Here is an 18,850-nt window from a genome sequence, read left to right as displayed (position 1 = left end):
TCATGTCGTGAACGATGAGATTTCATACGGAGAAAGTCAAAAGTATACATACAACATACAGTCATTCTACCCATCACTCTGCATCGCTATCGTCTATTCAAAAGATCAAGGTGGGTCAATCAGCAACATGCGACCAATCATACGATTCTCATCGACGCCACTTTCAAGAGGGATTTCAACCTCTGCACCTGTTTTAGCAGTCGCAAAACCAAAGAAAGGTATGTGTGGTCATTCGCTGTTCAAGGCTCTGCTCTGGACCCGACAAGTCATGTACTGATTTGATGGTTCCGGCATAGCTGCTGCTGGGGCAAAAGGTGGTAAACAGGGATTCAATCAAAAGAAAAAGGATGCCACGACTGGAGGTAGCTCGAGTAGTGGTGGTGGTCAGGTAAGCTATCCTATTGTCATCAGACGTCCTGTATTCGTGAAAAAGAAGAATTACGTTTTGTTGCTGACTTGCTATTTATCCTAATTATGATAGGCAACAATCTCCTTGAAGTTCTCAATGGCTGGACAACCACCTGACTTATCTGATTTCCCAAGATTGCAACCTGTAAGTAATTAAAAATACTACTTCCTTTCCAATAGGGATCTAATCGTTTACTCTGAGATATGGCCAAAGCAACATCTGAGCTGATTTTTACATCAAACGATATAGGGCAACTATCGAGTCGAGAACGTAGGAAAAGCAACTACGTTTCCTAAATCAACATATGAAAAATTGAAATCTTTCGGTCTATCGAAGAAAATGGACAAAGAGGTAGGTTTTTGCTTCGATGTCGTATTTCGGTCTGCCCTTCAAACGGTTGAATATTCGAATAAGCAATAGCTAACGGTGATTGTGCAGCTATCTGCGAATGGTGGACCAGCCAGTATAGTTCGTCAGGCTACTGTGGACTTGGCAAAGAAGCTGGATAGCGATAAGAATAAATCAAGTAAAGATGCCAGATATGTATTGGGTGAGTAACCTTTCAGCTATGTCTCATTTTAATGGGATGTTTGAAAAGTATGAAGCTAATTCATGTGTGAAAACTGATCTTTATAGCTGGAGAAAGAGGTAGTGGTAAAACCATGTTACTACTGCAATCAGTAAATTACGCTTTAGAAAGTGGTTGGATAGTCATATTCAATCCCAAAGGTGAGCTAATCAACGCATCTCCAATGCAACGACTTTTTAGCTCATGTTCAACTCTGCTTTTTTAGCATCTGAATGGACGAATTCCTCTTCTCACTATATATATGATCCATCTACTAAGATATTCAATCAATGGCAAGCTGCTCAACAACAACTTTCAACTCTCTTAGCAAATAACCAAAAGAAATTAGATTCAATCAAACTTAATTCTGATATCGATTTGGCTCAAGGTAGACAAGTGAATCAAGGATCAAGTCTGAGCGAATTAGTTCAGCTGGGTACGAAAGATGATCGAGTCGCTGTCAAAGTCCTGGATGCAGTTATGGGTGTTTTGGAACAACAAACTCAGTAAGTCTATTTCCACTTCCCCGTTTCATTGCAGATGCAGAAGTTTGAGTCTACACGCTGAATTTAGATTTTGTGCTGTAGATTTCCAGTAGTCTGGGCAATCGATGAAGCTCAAACATTATTCAAGACATCACAATATCGAACACCAGAATATACACCTATTGAACCATATCATCTTTCCTCACCTAGACTAGCCTTAGATTTCATCTCAGGCAGAAGGTCTTTTGTAAGTTTATCAATTCACCCTGATGACTGCTTGAGCATGATTTGTACTGATTGATCTCCTTTGTACATACACAGAGCAAAGGTGTTATATTGACATCATTATCGTTATCTGATCCTACAAATTTACCTTCCCCGTCATTGATATCAGCATTATCATTGCCTTCCACTACACCAATTACACCTTATACACCTCTCGATCCATACCATCTTTCTCATGCTGCGGGTCTACAAAAAATCGACGTTCCGTTCGGTATGATAACTAAAGAAGCTTCGGGCATGTTCGAACTATATGCTAGAAAAGGTTTCGCTCCTTCAAGATCGGATGAATTGTTTTTGGAAAGTTTCAGTTCTTCAAATGGAAATCCTGAACAACTCAAAAGGGCTCTAGGTAGAGTTAGAGGTGCTTTAACTGCTTAAGCGTTTGGAGAGCGTAGAAGATATATATGCATTGCATGATTTATCATAATGGTCAACCCTTTCATCATACACTCATCCCATTCTGACTGACTTTCGCGGGAGTTCCCTTGCTGATACTGCACGCAGGATTTGTGATAAAACGTGGTATAGCATGATATAAGAACGAGCATGACAAGTCTATTAGGGCAATAAAGGGATGGCAAGAAGAGAGTTATGTATCGCTGCAACTGGTCATGTACTGTACAACTTAATGCCTGAGGGAAGTCACTCGTACAGTATGATAATGGACTGAACAACCTGGCACACTTCCGGGCCCTTTGTGATGACATTTCTGATGAATCACACCTCACTCTTGATGGTATCCTTTTATGCTCCACAAAGGGGTGTACTCAATCTGACATCAAAGAAAGAACAATACTCTTTTGAGAAAACACTCCTTAGCGATCTGATCTGCCTGTTTGGTATTAATCTCCCCTTAATTGATTCATCCGATTGACAGAATCGTTGACTACTTTGTATCTGATAGGTATAAGACACTCGTCTTTTCGCGTTTACGGATTACGATTCCTACACTTTTCATTATTTTCCCCACCATTTGCATACCTTTTAATAATCTATCAATAACAATCTTTGGAGCTCTCCAACATGTTCGCTTCTATGACGATCATCAAAGCTTTGCTGGTCATTGCTTCCACTACTATCGGTGAGTCCAGGCCAAGCCTCAAATCCGAAGTCAAACCTGCACATTGAACCCAGCACTAGATTTCCAGCACATAATGTCGGTTGCTAATTTCCATATTATCAGTCGCCATGGGTGCACCGCAGAAACGATTTGGAGGACCTCTGGCAGACCAATTTTGGGAAGAACATCCAAGCACCGAAGACGTTAAATCTGGGGATTCATCATGGATAGTAAGTGTCGAATTCTTGCCTCGGCAAACCGAGTACTGTATGCAGCAAGCCAATCTCCACTTTGTTATCAAATCTAGGAAGCATCTATATGTTCAATACTCGAAAGGAACAGAGCCGAAATCGAAGGGCATATCAAATTTGATGGCGATTGGCGAGCTATTCGTGAAGCAAGCTGCACAGTCTTTGAGCTTGATCAACACAACGTATTCACATACACCACTGGGTGGACAGAGGATTTAAAATCCAACTGGTATGTTTCTTGCATTTTTGGGAGTTCTTATCTTAATTTCTACTGGATTAAAAGTTGACACTGTGTGTGTTCATCCCTTCCGTGTATTCCCTATAGGTGGGTGCATACCGTCAGAAATGCTATTTGGAAACAAAGTGATGCCGTCCCTGGTGGCTGGGCGACCGAGAATTTCTTGCTCATCGATTCAGAAACCCATGCCAAGGCCGATACCGGTCTATGGAAAATTACTGGGAGAGAAAGTAAATTAGAGACTGAAAATCTAGGATTTGATACACTGAGTCAGTCAGATTGAACTTCTCATGATCGCTCTAAGGTCCAGCTCATATGACTGATATTTATTTGGTATTTCCAGGGGACCTCTTCTTAAAGGCAGAGAACACCCCTATGGTAATCAAATCGAAGAAGGACGGTTTGAAAAAATTATCAAAAAGTCGATTCTATGGTATAAAGAAGATGGTGCAAAACGATATTTATTGCGAGTAAGTCGTTCCTCGTTTGATGTTTATTCAGTATTTCGTCTTCAATGACTGATGCTAAATTGCTTAATAGAGTGACACTCTTCGACCCAAAAGGAGGAAAAGGACACACCCTGACATACGACCTTCAATGGTTTCAGAGCGATGTTGCTGAAGTTGGCTATCTTCTCTGAGAACCTGGTCGGATTGTTAAAACCCAATGAATGTACTGATGGTATGAATTGATTTCTTTCTGACGACACTAGTATACCTGGGTTTCTGCTGCTCGATACCCATTTGCGCAGCCAAAATGAGCATCCTCCATGCGCCCCATTATCGGGACTCTCTGAAGAGTCGGAAGAGTCCATAGAAATGCATGTTGGCATAGTTACCTCAGTTCTTATGCCTTGCTCCATCAAGTGAAATATGTTAATCTTATATTCTCATAGTTGTAGGTTGGATCTTGATGAGGTGAATGACTGATCACCCAGAGTTCTTTACCTTCATTCTTGTCATGGTCACTCTTCAGCCCAATTAGGTGTGCATGATCAAGTGGAGTGATTCCAACATGGATTGCTGAATATATAGTACCATTTGAAGGTATCCTAACAGGCTTGATCGCGTCGTGTGCATATTGATTAGGTGTCCACAAGTGGAACAGCGATTGTTGGGTTTCATGTTCAGCAAGGAGATAAATCGCTTTTCCATCCTTGGAAAACTAGAGAGAGGCACTCAGTATAGATGAAATACCTCATAACATTCTGTCTATGAAGCTCAACTCACTAATACTGTTTTGGGAGAGTGCTCGAACGAAAGATCTACCTTCCACTTGTCTTGTCCATTCCATAACCAGAGTTCTCGTTTTTCGTCTTTTACTTGTGACAACCAGGCGAGATGGTTATCCGCTCCAAATGTTGGCGAGCTCAAGACGTTCCGCGAGGATGTCGTCAATCGTTGGGGAGTGGCATCGGGATCGAGAAGGCTGAGGCTATATAGCTGAAGAATTGGTTCATCAGTGGTGCCAATTCTGATCGAATGTATGAGAGACATACAGCGGACGGCAGCTTCGAAGATGCTGAGCGGGCGGTAAGAGCTAGATGAGTTGCATTACTGGTAGCATCATTTATGACCTGCGAGGAGTATAAGTAAATGCCTACCGCTGAATGAAAATTATTAACCGACCAGATTATCAAATGATGGTGTTCTTGGTTTCCCCTTGATTTTCCAGTTCCCTTTCTCTTCCGCCAAATCGAGCAAAATTACTTCCCCTGACTTCAAAATCAGACTCAAGATTCTTGCCCCTGACGAGAAGATGAGCTGTTCCACATTCGATGACACTGCTAGCTTGGTGACCATCTGAGCCGGCGAGGCGGAAGGGGGAAAGGCGGGGGGAATGGTGGTACAATTGAGAGTTTGGGAGCTTAATTTCCATATCCCTTTATGACGACTCTCAATTAGGGTCAGAAATGTCTTATCATCCAAAAACGTATACAGTGATTCGCCAACAGCTTGACCATACAGGACCGATGGCACTGTGTACTGTGCGTTGATAGCTAGAAGGTGAAGTTCATATTCAGGGCTATGAGGTACTTGAGTTAGCTTTCCTCTTAACTACGGAGCAGAAGGGGCATCTTGGTAAACAACTTACCGTTCGTTGGTATACTTCTTGACTTTGATGACAGCAGCCTCGCCCGCGGGATTGAGTGCCCATGTATCGATCTCTCTAGCTGTTTGCCTATGCACAATTTCAATTCCGTTGAAGGTTGTCTGCAAAGGCACGGCGAACGCAATCGAAACCAGACCTAGTAAAGCAGGGATTTTGATGGTCCACATGATTCGATTCTGCAGTGACAGTCCAATGCATTGATCGTAAACACATGTCGACGAGTTGATCAAGCCGAGCAGGTCATGAATGATTCAGCCTCATCCAGAAAAGGTTGTAAGTGATAGACGGTCGCGTCATATCACTCGGTGCTGACGTCCGAATCTTCCTTCTCGGAGGTGAACATTGCAACATTCGGAACCGGACCTGATCGGCAGTGACGCACTTTCCCGTCAACGACAATTTCGGAGTTCGACCGAGCACCCAACATTGCGTGCTCCTTGATCATGAGCATGACGCTTCCAAAGCACTCGGATGTGCTGAATAATGGACTGGGACTTCGTATCCGAAATTCTGTGTAAGCACGAAATCCGAAACTCGTGAAGAGGTGCTTTGGCATCAAAATTCGAATTACGGGTCCGATATTGGTCCGATATTGTGTCCCGAAAACGCAAAGCAGTTGCACACGGTACTTAGCAAGAACAGTCTCCCGAAAGTGAAATTATATGCATGCACTGGTGACTAAGCCCACTCTCTTCCCCCAGATAAGGAGATTATTTGACCGTCCACATAACTTCCAGCTCTACTAGCCAACCAAATAGCTGTTCCAGCTGCGTCTTCCTCCTCTCCTCCTCTTTTTAGAGGTACTAGATCTTTAGCTCTTGCTAACATGCTTTTCGGATTATCGGGATTCTGCATTTGTGAAGGGAAGTAACCTACGAGACTGCTCATCAGCCAGTGCATCTTTTCCTACAATACATATATGGCAATGACACTTACCAGGAGAAATAGCATTAACTGTGATACCACAGTTTCTGAATTTACTAGCCAGAAGTCGAGTCAGATGATTGACAGCAGCTTTCGACGCTTGATAAGCGGGTTGATGTGTATTAGGATCTGACATGATGGATCCGATCGAAGAAACGTTTATGATTCTCCCTCCATTAGGAGCAGCAGCAAGAAGATGTAAGAGCGAGGCTGAAAGGTAAAAAACACTTTCTACGTTGACCGAGAATGTGTTTGACCAAGTTTCAGGAGGAGAGGACAGGAGTGCTTTTTGAAGTTCAGGCAGAGCTGAAAGGTGCGTACATGGGTCATCAGGTAAGACGATCCCTGCACAGTTGATCAATACGTCCACTTTCGATAGCGATGAAGCTAGAGCGTTTACCTCGGAACGTGATGATATATCCGCGGCATGACTGTGACATGTCGATCAGCTGGCTAATCCTTTATATTCCTACTTGTGGACTTGAGTAAGCTCTCACATCTGAACACGCGCATCCTGGTGGAGCTCGAGAATAGCCGCTTTGGCTTCTTCAAGTTTCTCCTTCCTTCGTCCCACTATATGGGTGACCGCTCCGTTCACGGCAAAGCCTTTGGCCATGTAGAAACCTGGCAAAGCAAGGGTGTATTAAAGCGTGAAATCCCAATCAAAATACCTCTGCGCACCTATTCCTGTTCCTGCTCCTGTTATGACCACATCCAAGTCTTTCACGCCGAACAGTCCAGTGAGAGAGAAATCTTTCGTTTGGTCCGTCATGGTCACGATTCGAGGCCTGGATATGTGATAACTTGCTAGTTCAAAGGATTTGATGTACATCTTCAGATAATGACCAAAGCGATTGCTTCCCTCCACATTTGCTTCCAGAGGTCGTTTCGGGATGACAGCAATCAAAATCAATCAATCGGAAGCTAAAACGTGGTCTCTTTTGCTTTCAGTCGCATTAATTTGAGATCTTATCATTTCCCTGAAAATCAAGTCTCAAGCCCAAGTCCGGATTGTAACCGATTGTCAATTTCGATGTCGTGATCTGTAGCAAGAGGATGAATTCTTTTTTTGGTTTTCGCTTGAAATTGCTTGGGATTCGTTTGAACATGCTTCGTCAGGTCGACAGAGGAAATAACGAGAGATGTCAAAGAATAAGCGTCATGAACGTATGTGGAGCGGTCGTGAGCAAGCCGCTGAGTGCTATACGCAGAAGGAAACTTCTCTGAGCGACCCTGCCCTGCTGAGACCGAACCAGCGATCCTGCTCGTCCTCGAGCATATAAGTCTGATCAAGCAGTAATATTACACATAACATGCCTTCTTAGCAGATATTCATAGAATCCAGGGTATCATTTAGATTAGAACAGGTACCATCAGAGCTACTTCAGAGTCTTTGATCTTCCCATCTTACGTGCTTTATGGATACTTCAATGTATTTGATCATATTTATCACATCATTTTCGACATTCTTTTTAATATCGATCCTTCATCTTTAATGTTGCTAGATCAATCTTCTCCTCCACAACAAAAAAGTCTGCTATCACATAGTCGAGACAAATCGTTCTCACACTTCTTACGAGTACATATCATTACATCGCTTCAGTCTTTTGCTTAAACTCACACTCAGTCACTATGGCGATAAATCAACACGAATCTGAACCTCCGCCATCAATGGCTGCTTCCTTCATGTCTGAAAGAACCGCATTGCTCGGGAAAGCAAAGAATAGGAGGGAGGAGCCTGGATTCATGACAAGAGTGGATTACCTGCTGGTAATGCCTGGTGAGTAACAGCATCCTCTCAATAATAATCCCGAATAAACTGACCAAAACCCTTCTTCTCCTTGGTTGAAATAGCTCTACTGTCAAATACATTGCTGGCTGCATTTGAAAGTACTATAGCGGCCTCTACACAATCATCCATTGGAGCTGAGTTTCACGCAAGTGATAATATCGCTTGGGTAGCGACCTCATATCTGATCGTGTCGACTGCTTTGTCGCCGGTAAGTCTCCGAGCGGGACGTTGGAATCCTGTTTTTGTTCATCTGCTCATCTGCGTCTTTACTATAGCTGTATGGTAGAGCATCGGATCTTTTTGGAAGAACTCGGGTTTACCTGTTCGCTGTAGCCGTTTTCACTATTGGTTGTCTGACATGTGGTCTAAGTAAATCGTTAGGCCAGATGATAGCTGCACGAGTAATTTGTGGTATCGGTGGTGAGTCTCCCTTACTTCGTACACATACCCAGGCCAGAAAAAGCGATTGAACAAGAAAGAGCATAACTAAGCAAGGATGTGTTGAATGGATAGGAGCCGGATTGATCACCGGTGCCCAAGCTGTCACATGGGATATACTACCATATCGGTATAGACCTTTGTACCAGGCCTTCAATAATACCATCTTCGGAGTACGTTTTCGAACTCGTCTTCGCTGAGTCTGAAAAACTAATGTCAGCTACTGTGATCTCAGCTGGGAGGTGCACTAGGGGCAAGTCTGGGAGGGTTCTTGGCCGACTCCGTAGGCTGGAGAGCAGCATATTTCATACCGGTCCCTCTTGGTCTATTTGCTATAACGATCTTTCTAGCAAAAGTTCGTCCAAAATTGCAGCAACTCAAAGCCGGAGAGAAAACAAAGATACAAGCGGGAGATATTGATTATCTCGGAAGTGCTCTGCTTGTAAGTGCGCACAAAATCAGTCACCATCCAGGTCATTGTGCTGAACTGTTCGATTTGTAGATGGCTGGCATCACACTCCTCCTCGTCGTCGTAAACCTCGGCGGTCACGAGATACCCTGGAGAAGTCCATTGATACCGATCTTTCTGATAGGAGTCATTCTCAGTACACTCTGGTTCTTTAGACATGAGAAGACCGCTCCTTTACCAGTATTACCATTGAAGCTGTTGGCGGATAGACATATGGCTAGTCTGGTGCTATTCAACTTCTTCGCGTCCATGGCTATCTTTGCCGTGCGTATTACCATACTCATCACCTAAACGCACGTAAACACTGATTGTTAACTTGGTTCTACAGTCGCTCTATCTCATCCCGCTCTTCTTCCAATCTACTCTTCTTACCAGTGCTTCAGTCGCTTCTCGTCGATTATTATATCCTACCCTGTCAGCTCCAATTGGGTCCGTATTGACTGGCATCTTCCTACATCGAAATCGAGATAAGGCGTACATAACCCAGAGGCTAGGAGCTTTCATCTTGTTTAGTGGTACTCTAGCACTTCTTGCGCTGAGCTTTCAGGATAATAGCAGAAAAGGAGAGTTTCACTTTGGTATACACCTAATCTGGATACACCTTGGTATGGGTATTGGATTCATTTCGAGTTTGATGAATATTCTAGATATGGCTGGATCGGGTGAGTATACCTCACCTATTTAACTATACCCTGGGTATCTCGCTAACGGTGCAAGATAATTCCAGAACATGCCTCTGCGAGCTCAATGGTATTCTTGATTCGTTCTCTAGGTGGAGTTATAGGCATCGCTGGATCTCAAGCTGTTTTCCAACACGTATTGCTTCGTCAGCTTACCATCAACATCACTGGACCACATTCGAAACGACTTATCCGATCCATACGAGAATCACTTTCTTATATCCTTCAACTAGATCCAGATCATCAGCACGCCGCGATCCACGCTTATGTAGTAGCTAGTAGAGCTGCATTTACCACCTTAACCGTTGTAGCAGGGATAGGTTTGCTCTCACTGCTACTTGGAATAGGTGCGGTTAAAACACATCCTATCGTAGACGTTCTAGATAGTGAGGATAGTGAAGATCGACCAATAACCCGTCCTCCTTTATCTCAAGGAATACCGACTTTGGAATAGACGATACATTGCATCTGCCGTAAACCCCAACAAAAAATTCAATACATGCATAGAGATATCATAATTCACGAGCGTAATTCCAGATAATCTGTAAAATCGTCAGAGCACGTCAGGCTGGAGTCGGAAATCTTTTACCGATTTCCCCGAGCGTCACTTTGAGGTTTACTAATGATATTTCGTAATGGTTGATTTGAAGCCATTACAAACATATTGTAATCGTCATTATAATTTTCTGATTTACTTTTGACACAAACAAATCTTGGGGCTTGATATTTACCAACAGATTCGTTATCTTTTCATCTTCTCGCTTTTCCTCGACCTATTATAATCCTCTTGGCAAAGGCATTTGTATCGAACGTCGTAGCTTCATTACTCTTATACCACCATTAGCATTCAGATAGATTTATTATCGTGTATAGCCGAAAAGCCCCTCCATCGCCATGTCGGAAACACCTCTTCCTACCACAGCCGCTCCACGAAAGGATTCTCCCTCTTCTACCCTCTCTCCATCGTCTAGCAGTCGCCTGCCATTCCCGCAACATATCACTTCGCGTTTTCAAGCCATCATCAATGCTCCAGGATCCACCGATTTGATCTCAATATATGCATGTTTCTTGACCGGTCTGACATCGTCTCCATCGTTCACAGCATGTTACATTTGGTGTGGATTTCAAACTGGAAATGTAGCTCAATTGGGTTTAGCAATAGCGAGAACTTTTGCACCTATCGGAGAAAGAACGTATGGATTCCAAAAGCCTGATCAACAAGCTTTGACTAGTTTATTGAGTTTCTGGCTAGGAACAAGTTTGGGTCGATTGGGCGATAAGATAGGTGCTAGAAGAAGAACCTGGTTGGTGTTGGCTACTTTCATTCAGGCGCTATTGGCCATGGCAGCTGCACTAGCAGCCAACTATTGTGGACAGTCAGGCATTGCCAAGTAAGTGCTCATACAACGATCTGTGATCATGCAGCGCCACTCGACGCGATGAAGATCATGTTAATTCTTATCTACAGTTCCCGGGGCCAACCTTCATGGACAAACGCATCAGGCATGGCTGCCCTGGCTTTCATTTCCGCTACCATGGGTATACAGGGTATCGTTGGTAAAGTGAGTGCCTCTTACATTCGCCACGTAAAGGATTCCCATCTGACTCGATAATTCGCCAGCGTATTGGAAGTCCCATGAACACTACTGTCGTGTTAACAACAACTGTAGGTTATTTCTTCCTCCTTCTTTGCCGTAGTTTGGGGTTTCGTGCGATATCCGCTCACGTCCGCTTTAGTGGGTAGAAATTTTCAACGATCCCCTACTTTTCGCCTTTCGATATACCCCTTCTCGTGATATCAGAATAGCAGGTGGATTCGCCGTATTCTTTGGAGCTTTCGTCTCTCGAGCTATCGTAGATGCAGGTGGTCAAGCGGCGGCATTAGGAGCGTTGGCTGGATTCAGAATAGTGCAAGCAGTTTGGTGGTACTTCATTCCAGATAAGCCTGCACCCACCACTGGGCCAGGCAAAATATAGGGAGCGCCAAGACGTCATTACTACGAAACTCCGGGGTACAAACGGCACCTCAGTTACCCTCAACAAACAGTCTAAGCGCATTACATGCGTTTTAGCAATAATATAGCGGAATAGATGGGATATAGGGCTTGCTCATACTAAGTTCTATAAGGTTTAATAATATGATTTCTTCTAATCTTCATTCATTTGATGCACCACACTATGACTGATTGCATTATACTGATCGCTCAAATCTGAGGTAAAGCACACCCGTCGCCTCTTGGATCGCTTCCGGCTGCCCAAACTCGTTTCCCACTTCTTTTGTCTATTGTACGCAAGATGATCTGCCCCTTTCCGAAAACGACCTGTTCCGATCCTTTGATTACTTTGACGTTATGTCCCATTTCTTTCAATTGGTCGATCGTCTCTGGAGAGATACCATATTCTATAGCAACGTGATCGTTGTAAAACGGGACATCGCCGGGTACGGACCAAGCAAGTCCACCGAGGCAAAAACGCTTGGCATCCAATGCACCTTGAGCATGATGTGATCGGTGGACGATATTGCTAGAGTTCCAAAGGCAGGTCAGAGACAAGTGACAAGTGACCATCGCCAATGAGTCCACTCACAGGAAAGTTTGTAAGTGTCCTTGGGGTTGCATAGCTCCTCCCATGACACCGAAGGACATGAATAGCTCGTCACCTTGCGTTACCATTGCCGCTTTCCGAACAAATCAGTTTCCGTGTTCCAATCATTGATACTCACGTATGATTGTATGGAAAGGTCTCTTTCCACCTTCTAATACATTTGGAGATCCTTCTTCAAGGCTGAATCCCATACCTCGATTCTGTATACTGAATCCACATCCTTCCGGGACGATGCCGGTACCGAATCCCAAGTAATTGCTGTTAATCACTGTCAAATCATTGTCAATTGACGAGTTTCCTGCAATTGAACGGAACCTATTCACTTACTAGAGATTGCATTTCCTTCTGAATCAGCTGCAGTGAAGTACACCGTATCACTTGAAGGGATTGGTCGGCCTTGATGAAACTGGGCGACCGCTTTCTTAGGGTCAAACAGCTTGGCTCGTTCCCGAAGATAGTCCTGAGTACAAGCAAATCAGCTCTGTCTGCTAAATTTTCCATTCAATCAAATTCGCGTACTTTCGATGAGAGTATATCAATGGGTACATTTGAGAATTTAGGATCAGCTATAAAGGCATGGGCATCTGCGAATGCTAGTCGCATGGCTTCTCTGTTTGGAATGAAAATCAGTATCAAGGAAACGAAGATCGGATCAAAACTCACATGAGTGCATGCAGCCATTCTGCACCTCCTTCTTCGTACTTGTCTAAATCTATTACACCATCTTCACTCAAAACATCTATTATACCAATCGCGATCAAAGCTGCAAGTCCTTGACCATTTGGCGGACATTCGTGTACAGTCAGTTTGTCAGGTCCATAAGTGTACGAAATGGGTTGGACAAAATCTGAAGTATGGGATATAAGGTCTTCCAATGTCATGAAACTTCCTCTTTTCTGTAATTCTAGATAGTCCAGCTCATCAATTTTAGCTACAACGGGGGAAATATACGCACATGTCGAGTGCTGATGGAGACGTACCATTTATGATAGCTTGAGCGACAGGTCCTTTGTAGAAACCGTCTTTTCCCTCTTCCACTACGGTTCTGAATGTCTTCCCAAGCGCAGGGTTACTGAAATATTCGCCTGCTTTCGGTGTTTCACCATCTACCAAAAAGGGATAATCTGTGCCAGATGCTTGTCTTCTAAGGAAAGAAGTGTATGTTTCCCATTCATACGCAGCTTGTGGGTGCACAACAAACCCATCTTCAGCGAGAGTAATAGCAGGCTAAGACACTGTCAAATCAGTATGTTTTTGTGAATTTTTGATACGCTTGAAGGAATGGTATTGACTGACTTCAAAGATTGCTTCCAAATTGACTTTCCCACTTCCCCACTTATCGAAGATATCACACCAAGCTGCACATGCCCCGGGTACAGTAGCTCCATGTATACTATCTGCTTCGAAATGTTTGCCCTTCACTCCTAATTCTCGAGCTTTGGATAAGGTCAAAGCCGAGGGAGAACGGCCAGATCCGTTGATGGCATGTACTGAACGTGTGGATGCTGAATAGAACAATGCAAAGACGTCACCTCCAATACCTGTGTTACAAGGCTAGCAAAGAGGCAGAGTGAGTTGTAATCTCCATACTTCGGGGGAAAGACTTGTGAGGGCATTATGGGCTGCTCACTCACCTCTACTACATTTAAAGCGGCAGCCATTGCGACAGCGGCATCCGCAGCATTTCCCCCTGCTCTCAGTATCCTCAATCCTGCTTCGGATGCTAGCGCTTGTGAAGAACATACCACTCCTTTGGTGCCTATGGGATAGAAACAAGTCGTTACGATGTAGCCTTTGTGACGTACCAAGGTCGATTGGGAAAACTCACTGAAAACCGTCGAACGACGGCCTATCGTCTCATACTCATAAGCAGGAGAGGGCATTCTATCTGATACATGGAAGCCGTCCTTTCTCGTACAGGGAGGAAGACGCGAGATACTGCTGTACTATTTTGTCGTTCTTAAAGAGATTTTCACATCGTCTAAACATCATTTCATTTCGAGTTAAAACAACTTTCGAAAACGGACAGACCGAAATTAACGAACACGTCGGACCGGATAACAATTTGCCGCTGAAGGAAAGAGAATATATTATTATACATGTAATGTCGGATATCTAATTTGATTACAGATTCCTAACAGTGCATACTACGGCAGCTCAAATGGATGTAGCCTCATTGGCCTTGACATCGCCAAAATTCTCTAATACTTCGAGATTTCCATGCTTGAACTTTGTTCCAGGAGCGTTACCATAAGTAGCAGCTCCATGAACTGCTTTGACTCGAGCAGCAACGTATTCGCCGGCTGTTACAGCTGTCTTCTCATCCATTGCTTTGTCTTCCGCCGTCAGGTGGCCAAGTCTCTCAAGAAGAGGAGAGGGTGCTACAACCACCGGGACATCGTCGTTAGGTCGACATCCGTATAGTACACCGATTCGGCTAAACTGAATTCAGCTTTTGGCCCTAGTAAGTAAAGGCTAACAAGGTGTACTTACTGGATATGTGCTTGATCAGCAGGCGGTCTAGTCACACGATGAATGGTACTCCTCAAGTAACCTAATACCAACGAGCTATGTCAGTTTAGATCGTATACTACTAAACGAAACGAGACTCGCCTTTCGTCATAAAGCTCAATGTATCGGCAACATTCACAACTATCGAACCCTTCTTTGGCTTGATATCTCTGTATGTACCGTCGGCAAACTTGACCTGTAAGCCCGACACAGTTTGGGAAAACAAGAGGGTTAAAGATCCATAATCTGTATGAGCCCATGACCAGAGATTGTTACACTTTGCATCTTCTTCTTCTGATCGAGGATGGTACATCATCTAATGTGTAACCTATCAGTCCTGCTTCCGTGCGATATATGTGTATGAGCATGTAAATGTACTCACATAACGAAGATGATCTTGACTTGTTTCCTCATATTTGTGTCTATCAACAAAGTAGCTTTCAGGTAGTTCCAATGCGAGAGCGAAAAGGACGAATAATTTCCTGGCAACATCATACCAGCATCGTCGGTGGAAATCCGATATTTCAGCCTCGTGCGCTTTGATAATCTCGTGTCGAGAGGTGTTGGCGAAATCTTTTGTATATTTAGGTATGTTGAGAAGTTCCATATTATCCAATACATCAGTGCCGTTAATGGTCCTCTCGTATGCCTAGGCGAACCTGGTCAGCCTCAAACCTTTTATATTCCAGGATCCCAGACTCACTGCACGATAACCTAGATAACCACCATTCTTTGCGTCAATACTATTTGACTTTCTTTCTTCCAAAGGCAAGTTGTAAAATGCTTGTCCCAAAGCAAATTGATGTTCGATTTCTTCTTCCGAGAAACCAGTATTCGTAACCGACCAGAAACCCATGTCTTCTACTTCTAGCGCATGCTTAACCCTTCTGACTAATTCAACTTTGCCTTCTGGTGTGTTGAATAGATCAAGGGGAAGTTCTGTGAGTTCAGCCCAGTTAAGCTCATGAGTCGTGGGTGCGGGTCGGTCCCACTTTGGAATTGGGTATGCGATAGCCATTGTCAAAAGTTTATTGTCTACAGGTGAGGATTCTGTGAGAGAACCGATAGATCTTGATGAATCTTTAGCTCCAGAAAATGAACGATAATTTATACATTCAAGTCATTTTCATCATGCCGAAATCTTGCCTCAATCCAAGCACACTGAAGAAAACTGTCCAACATGTTCCGACAGCTTTGGGTGTCATTGCATCCGGACTGCGACAACAGCACGCCATGTTCGTCGTCTTCCTTGTATATTTCGGTCTGTCGAATATGCTTCAGACAGCTCCGAGACTCATGTGCATCACGGATTTCGCCATTTGTTGTTTTCTCGGAGGTGACAGATCATAGGATTGCGACGAAAGATGAAGTTTAGTCGTTGCTCCGAGAACCGAAGATTTCAATACGAGCGGGCGTCCAATTTTCGGTTCTGCCGATCGTCCCTGAGTTCACGATCGGCTGTCGTCTGGTACCCATTCCCCAAAGAGGTCTTGATGAGATGTGAGTCCAATGACGGTCCAATGGGGAACGCATCGCTAAATAGACAATTAAACATAAAACCAACCATAATTGGAGGAAACATAGCATTTTAACGTAATCGATAAACCTCCACTCCCCCAAGGCAACGGAAGTGACAACTCAGCTCCGTATTTCTTCAACTCAGCTCCGTGTTCAGATCCGCACGATCGGAATAGCGCAATATCCGCTAATCTATATATGTATCAATCATTTTATAGATCAACGCTAGTGGACCAGAGACCCCTATTGAATTGTGGCATATAAGGAGCTAGTCTCTACGACGACGATCAAGAAAAGAAGACCCATACCGAATCGTAGAACGATTATCCGACGCTCGATTAACCACGGGTTTTCACACACCGCTCAGCGCTTGCAAATACCTTCGGTAAATACCTGGTCAAACATCAATCAAAATGAGCTCCGCCGATTCGACTGAACAAGAGCTGGCTCGATTGCGAGAAGCAGAGAAGAGAGTGGTGCGAAAGATCGATCGATTACTCTTGCCAATCATGCTGGTTACATATGGTCTTCAGTACTACGACAAATCGGTTCTCGGTACTGCAGCAGTTTATGGCATCATCAAAGACCTTGTTTGTCTTCTCCTACGCAACTGATTTTATCCCACTAGCCAGTGCTGATATGCCTTGCATCACATAGGATCTGTCCCGAACAATCAACGGCGTCACCTATACTACCCGATACAGTACAGCTACAGCTGCTTTTTACTACGGCTATATCGTGGCTGTAAGTTATCGATACTCCATTTCAGTAATCCTTGCTGATTAAGAACATGAACAGGTCCTGCCTATGGGTCTATTATTCGCTCGAGTACCGTTGGCCAAAACAGCTTCATTTTGCGTCGTGATCTGGGGACTGGTCTGCATTCTTACAGTTGTTTGTCACAACTATCATGGGTTTGTCGCCCAACGTGTGATTCTTGGCTTTGTTGAATCGGCAGTGTCACCCGCTTTCGTAGCTGTCTGTGCTCTTTGGTGGAAACCTCAAGAACAAGCAAAGAGAATCGGGGTTTTCTACTCTGCGACGGGAGTGAGTGCGGCGAAATCCATCTCAAATACAAAACCAATTCACTAAATTTCAATAAAACAGGTTTTCAGTATGTTTTCAGCACTCATCAATATTGGATTAGGCAAAACAGGTGGAACCCATCCATGGAAATCGATGTACTACTTTTGTGGTTCTCTAACGATCGCTTGGGGTTTCGTAATATACTTTTTCATGCCCGATAGTCCTTTAAAGCCAGGTCGATTCTTCAATGAAGAAGAAAGGCAAATCTTGCTTAGAAGATACGAAGAAAACCCTTGGGGGAGTTCTCAACAATCTATCAAACCAAAACATGTTTTAGAAGCTGTTTCTGACATCAAGACTTGGATTTACCTTTTGATGGGTGCAGCAATTTATATCTGTAATGGTTCCGTAACTGCTTTTGGTGCAAGAATCATCGCTAGTTTCGGTTACACAAGTTTGCAAAGTACTGCTTTGTTGGTTCCAGGTGGTTTCGTCACCGTTATCACTATAGCCTTCTTCTCTTATCTTGCTGATAAGTATAAGAATATCAGAACTTTGGTGAGTGAGGCCGAACTGATAATACGATGTGTTATAGTCGATTCTAGCACTAATTCGTCCCATTGACATTTCAGTTGCTGCCTATCAGTACCATACCTGTCATCGTCGGAGCACTTGTCGTGTGAGTTTCGCCTTTCAAACTTTGGTTATTCCATCCAGCTGACCTATCAATGTAACGCCTTAGCTGGCTCGCCCCTTGGCATCCTACAGTGGGACCATTAATAGGGTACTACTTAGTTGCAAGTTTCGGTGCACCTTACGTAGTAAGTGAAGTCTATTACGTGCTTGTCCTTAGCTCTCGATCATTGTTGACTTGAAGTCTAGCTTCTGCTCTCATTGGCTTCTGCAAATACCGCCGGAGCAACCAAGAAAGGTGTAACATCAGGCTTCATCTTCGTCGGTTACAATATTGGTAATATCGTTGCGTCATAGTAAGTATCAAGTCCTCGCATATCACAGAGCCGTCCGGCATGACTGACAATCACCATATATAGTCTTGTATTCGCTCAAGAGAAGAAAATAAAATACCGATCAACTTGGATCGCCGTTATTGTCTGCATGATTTTCGCTTCTGCCGCTTCGATACTACTCCGATACCTCTACATCGCCGAGAACAAAAGACGAGACGGACTCGCTGCAAATCACCAAGAAGCTAAACCTTATCAAGCTGAATCAGCTGAGAAATTGGCAGGAGAAGGTCATACTGACGTTCCTATCATCGAGAATGCGGCGAGGTATGAAGATAAGACTGATAAAGAAAGGTTGGAATTTAGGTATACTCTTTAGATGCGTTTTTTGACTAATTATGTTAATTTCATTATGGGTATTCTACTTCGATCAATTTTTTTGCGGAATAGTAATATTACATGGAAATATGCATAGTATATGAATCCGCCCGATTCATCGTACATGACCAATGCGA

At 43.7% G+C, this 18,850-nt stretch overlaps 9 protein-coding genes across 9 annotated transcripts; 5 read left to right on the top strand and 4 right to left on the bottom strand.

Moving 5' to 3' along the window:
* Window positions 1-127: 127 nt before the first annotated feature.
* IL334_000105 (uncharacterized protein) lies at window positions 128-2,125 on the top strand (the record flags this gene model as incomplete). The annotated part of the gene is made up of 9 exons (XM_062931891.1): window positions 128-218; window positions 297-388; window positions 482-553; window positions 659-760; window positions 848-959; window positions 1,046-1,138; window positions 1,204-1,483; window positions 1,565-1,709; window positions 1,784-2,125. The coding sequence occupies 9 exons, from the start codon at window positions 128-130 to the stop codon at window positions 2,123-2,125; spliced, it is 1,329 nt and encodes a 442-aa protein (XP_062787942.1).
* Window positions 2,126-2,770: 645 nt separating this feature from the next.
* IL334_000104 (uncharacterized protein) lies at window positions 2,771-3,936 on the top strand (the record flags this gene model as incomplete). Its single annotated transcript, XM_062931890.1, has 6 exons — window positions 2,771-2,828; window positions 2,931-3,037; window positions 3,115-3,287; window positions 3,384-3,565; window positions 3,640-3,766; window positions 3,837-3,936. 6 exons carry the CDS (start codon window positions 2,771-2,773, stop codon window positions 3,934-3,936), a joined length of 747 nt encoding a protein of 248 aa, XP_062787941.1.
* A 221-nt stretch (window positions 3,937-4,157) lies between these two features.
* IL334_000103 (uncharacterized protein) lies at window positions 4,158-5,575 on the bottom strand (the record flags this gene model as incomplete). The annotated part of the gene is made up of 5 exons (XM_062931889.1): window positions 4,158-4,460; window positions 4,526-4,738; window positions 4,795-4,872; window positions 4,925-5,321; window positions 5,391-5,575. The coding sequence occupies 5 exons, from the start codon at window positions 5,573-5,575 to the stop codon at window positions 4,158-4,160; spliced, it is 1,176 nt and encodes a 391-aa protein (XP_062787940.1).
* Window positions 5,576-6,086: 511 nt separating this feature from the next.
* IL334_000102 (uncharacterized protein) lies at window positions 6,087-7,104 on the bottom strand (the record flags this gene model as incomplete). Its single annotated transcript, XM_062931888.1, has 4 exons — window positions 6,087-6,280; window positions 6,345-6,763; window positions 6,830-6,956; window positions 7,014-7,104. The coding sequence occupies 4 exons, from the start codon at window positions 7,102-7,104 to the stop codon at window positions 6,087-6,089; spliced, it is 831 nt and encodes a 276-aa protein (XP_062787939.1).
* An 860-nt stretch (window positions 7,105-7,964) lies between these two features.
* Window positions 7,965-10,165, top strand: IL334_000101 (uncharacterized protein; the record flags this gene model as incomplete). The annotated part of the gene is made up of 8 exons (XM_062931887.1): window positions 7,965-8,112; window positions 8,187-8,332; window positions 8,400-8,544; window positions 8,638-8,735; window positions 8,798-9,004; window positions 9,065-9,295; window positions 9,360-9,693; window positions 9,759-10,165. The coding sequence occupies 8 exons, from the start codon at window positions 7,965-7,967 to the stop codon at window positions 10,163-10,165; spliced, it is 1,716 nt and encodes a 571-aa protein (XP_062787938.1).
* A 440-nt stretch (window positions 10,166-10,605) lies between these two features.
* Window positions 10,606-11,688, top strand: IL334_000100 (uncharacterized protein; the record flags this gene model as incomplete). The annotated part of the gene is made up of 4 exons (XM_062931886.1): window positions 10,606-11,102; window positions 11,180-11,273; window positions 11,333-11,377; window positions 11,449-11,688. The coding sequence occupies 4 exons, from the start codon at window positions 10,606-10,608 to the stop codon at window positions 11,686-11,688; spliced, it is 876 nt and encodes a 291-aa protein (XP_062787937.1).
* A 227-nt stretch (window positions 11,689-11,915) lies between these two features.
* Window positions 11,916-14,198, bottom strand: IL334_000099 (gamma-glutamyltransferase; the record flags this gene model as incomplete). Its single annotated transcript, XM_062931885.1, has 10 exons — window positions 11,916-12,234; window positions 12,298-12,388; window positions 12,434-12,583; window positions 12,643-12,775; window positions 12,835-12,925; window positions 12,979-13,219; window positions 13,296-13,542; window positions 13,612-13,869; window positions 13,950-14,074; window positions 14,144-14,198. 10 exons carry the CDS (start codon window positions 14,196-14,198, stop codon window positions 11,916-11,918), a joined length of 1,710 nt encoding a protein of 569 aa, XP_062787936.1.
* Window positions 14,199-14,472: 274 nt separating this feature from the next.
* IL334_000098 (uncharacterized protein) lies at window positions 14,473-15,844 on the bottom strand (the record flags this gene model as incomplete). The annotated part of the gene is made up of 5 exons (XM_062931884.1): window positions 14,473-14,752; window positions 14,809-14,869; window positions 14,929-15,142; window positions 15,209-15,475; window positions 15,530-15,844. 5 exons carry the CDS (start codon window positions 15,842-15,844, stop codon window positions 14,473-14,475), a joined length of 1,137 nt encoding a protein of 378 aa, XP_062787935.1.
* Window positions 15,845-16,757: 913 nt separating this feature from the next.
* On the top strand, window positions 16,758-18,714 carry IL334_000097 (uncharacterized protein; the record flags this gene model as incomplete). Its single annotated transcript, XM_062931883.1, has 8 exons — window positions 16,758-16,934; window positions 17,002-17,088; window positions 17,143-17,391; window positions 17,452-17,928; window positions 18,003-18,049; window positions 18,113-18,191; window positions 18,253-18,359; window positions 18,423-18,714. The coding sequence occupies 8 exons, from the start codon at window positions 16,758-16,760 to the stop codon at window positions 18,712-18,714; spliced, it is 1,515 nt and encodes a 504-aa protein (XP_062787934.1).
* Between the last annotated feature and the right edge of the window lie 136 nt (window positions 18,715-18,850).

The sequence above is a fragment of the Kwoniella shivajii genome, chromosome 1 (genome assembly GCF_035658355.1).
Source record: "Kwoniella shivajii chromosome 1, complete sequence".
Lineage (NCBI taxonomy): Eukaryota > Fungi > Basidiomycota > Tremellomycetes > Tremellales > Cryptococcaceae > Kwoniella > Kwoniella shivajii.
Note: the sequence above shows the minus strand (reverse complement) of the source record. Positions and strands in the feature narration are given on the sequence as shown.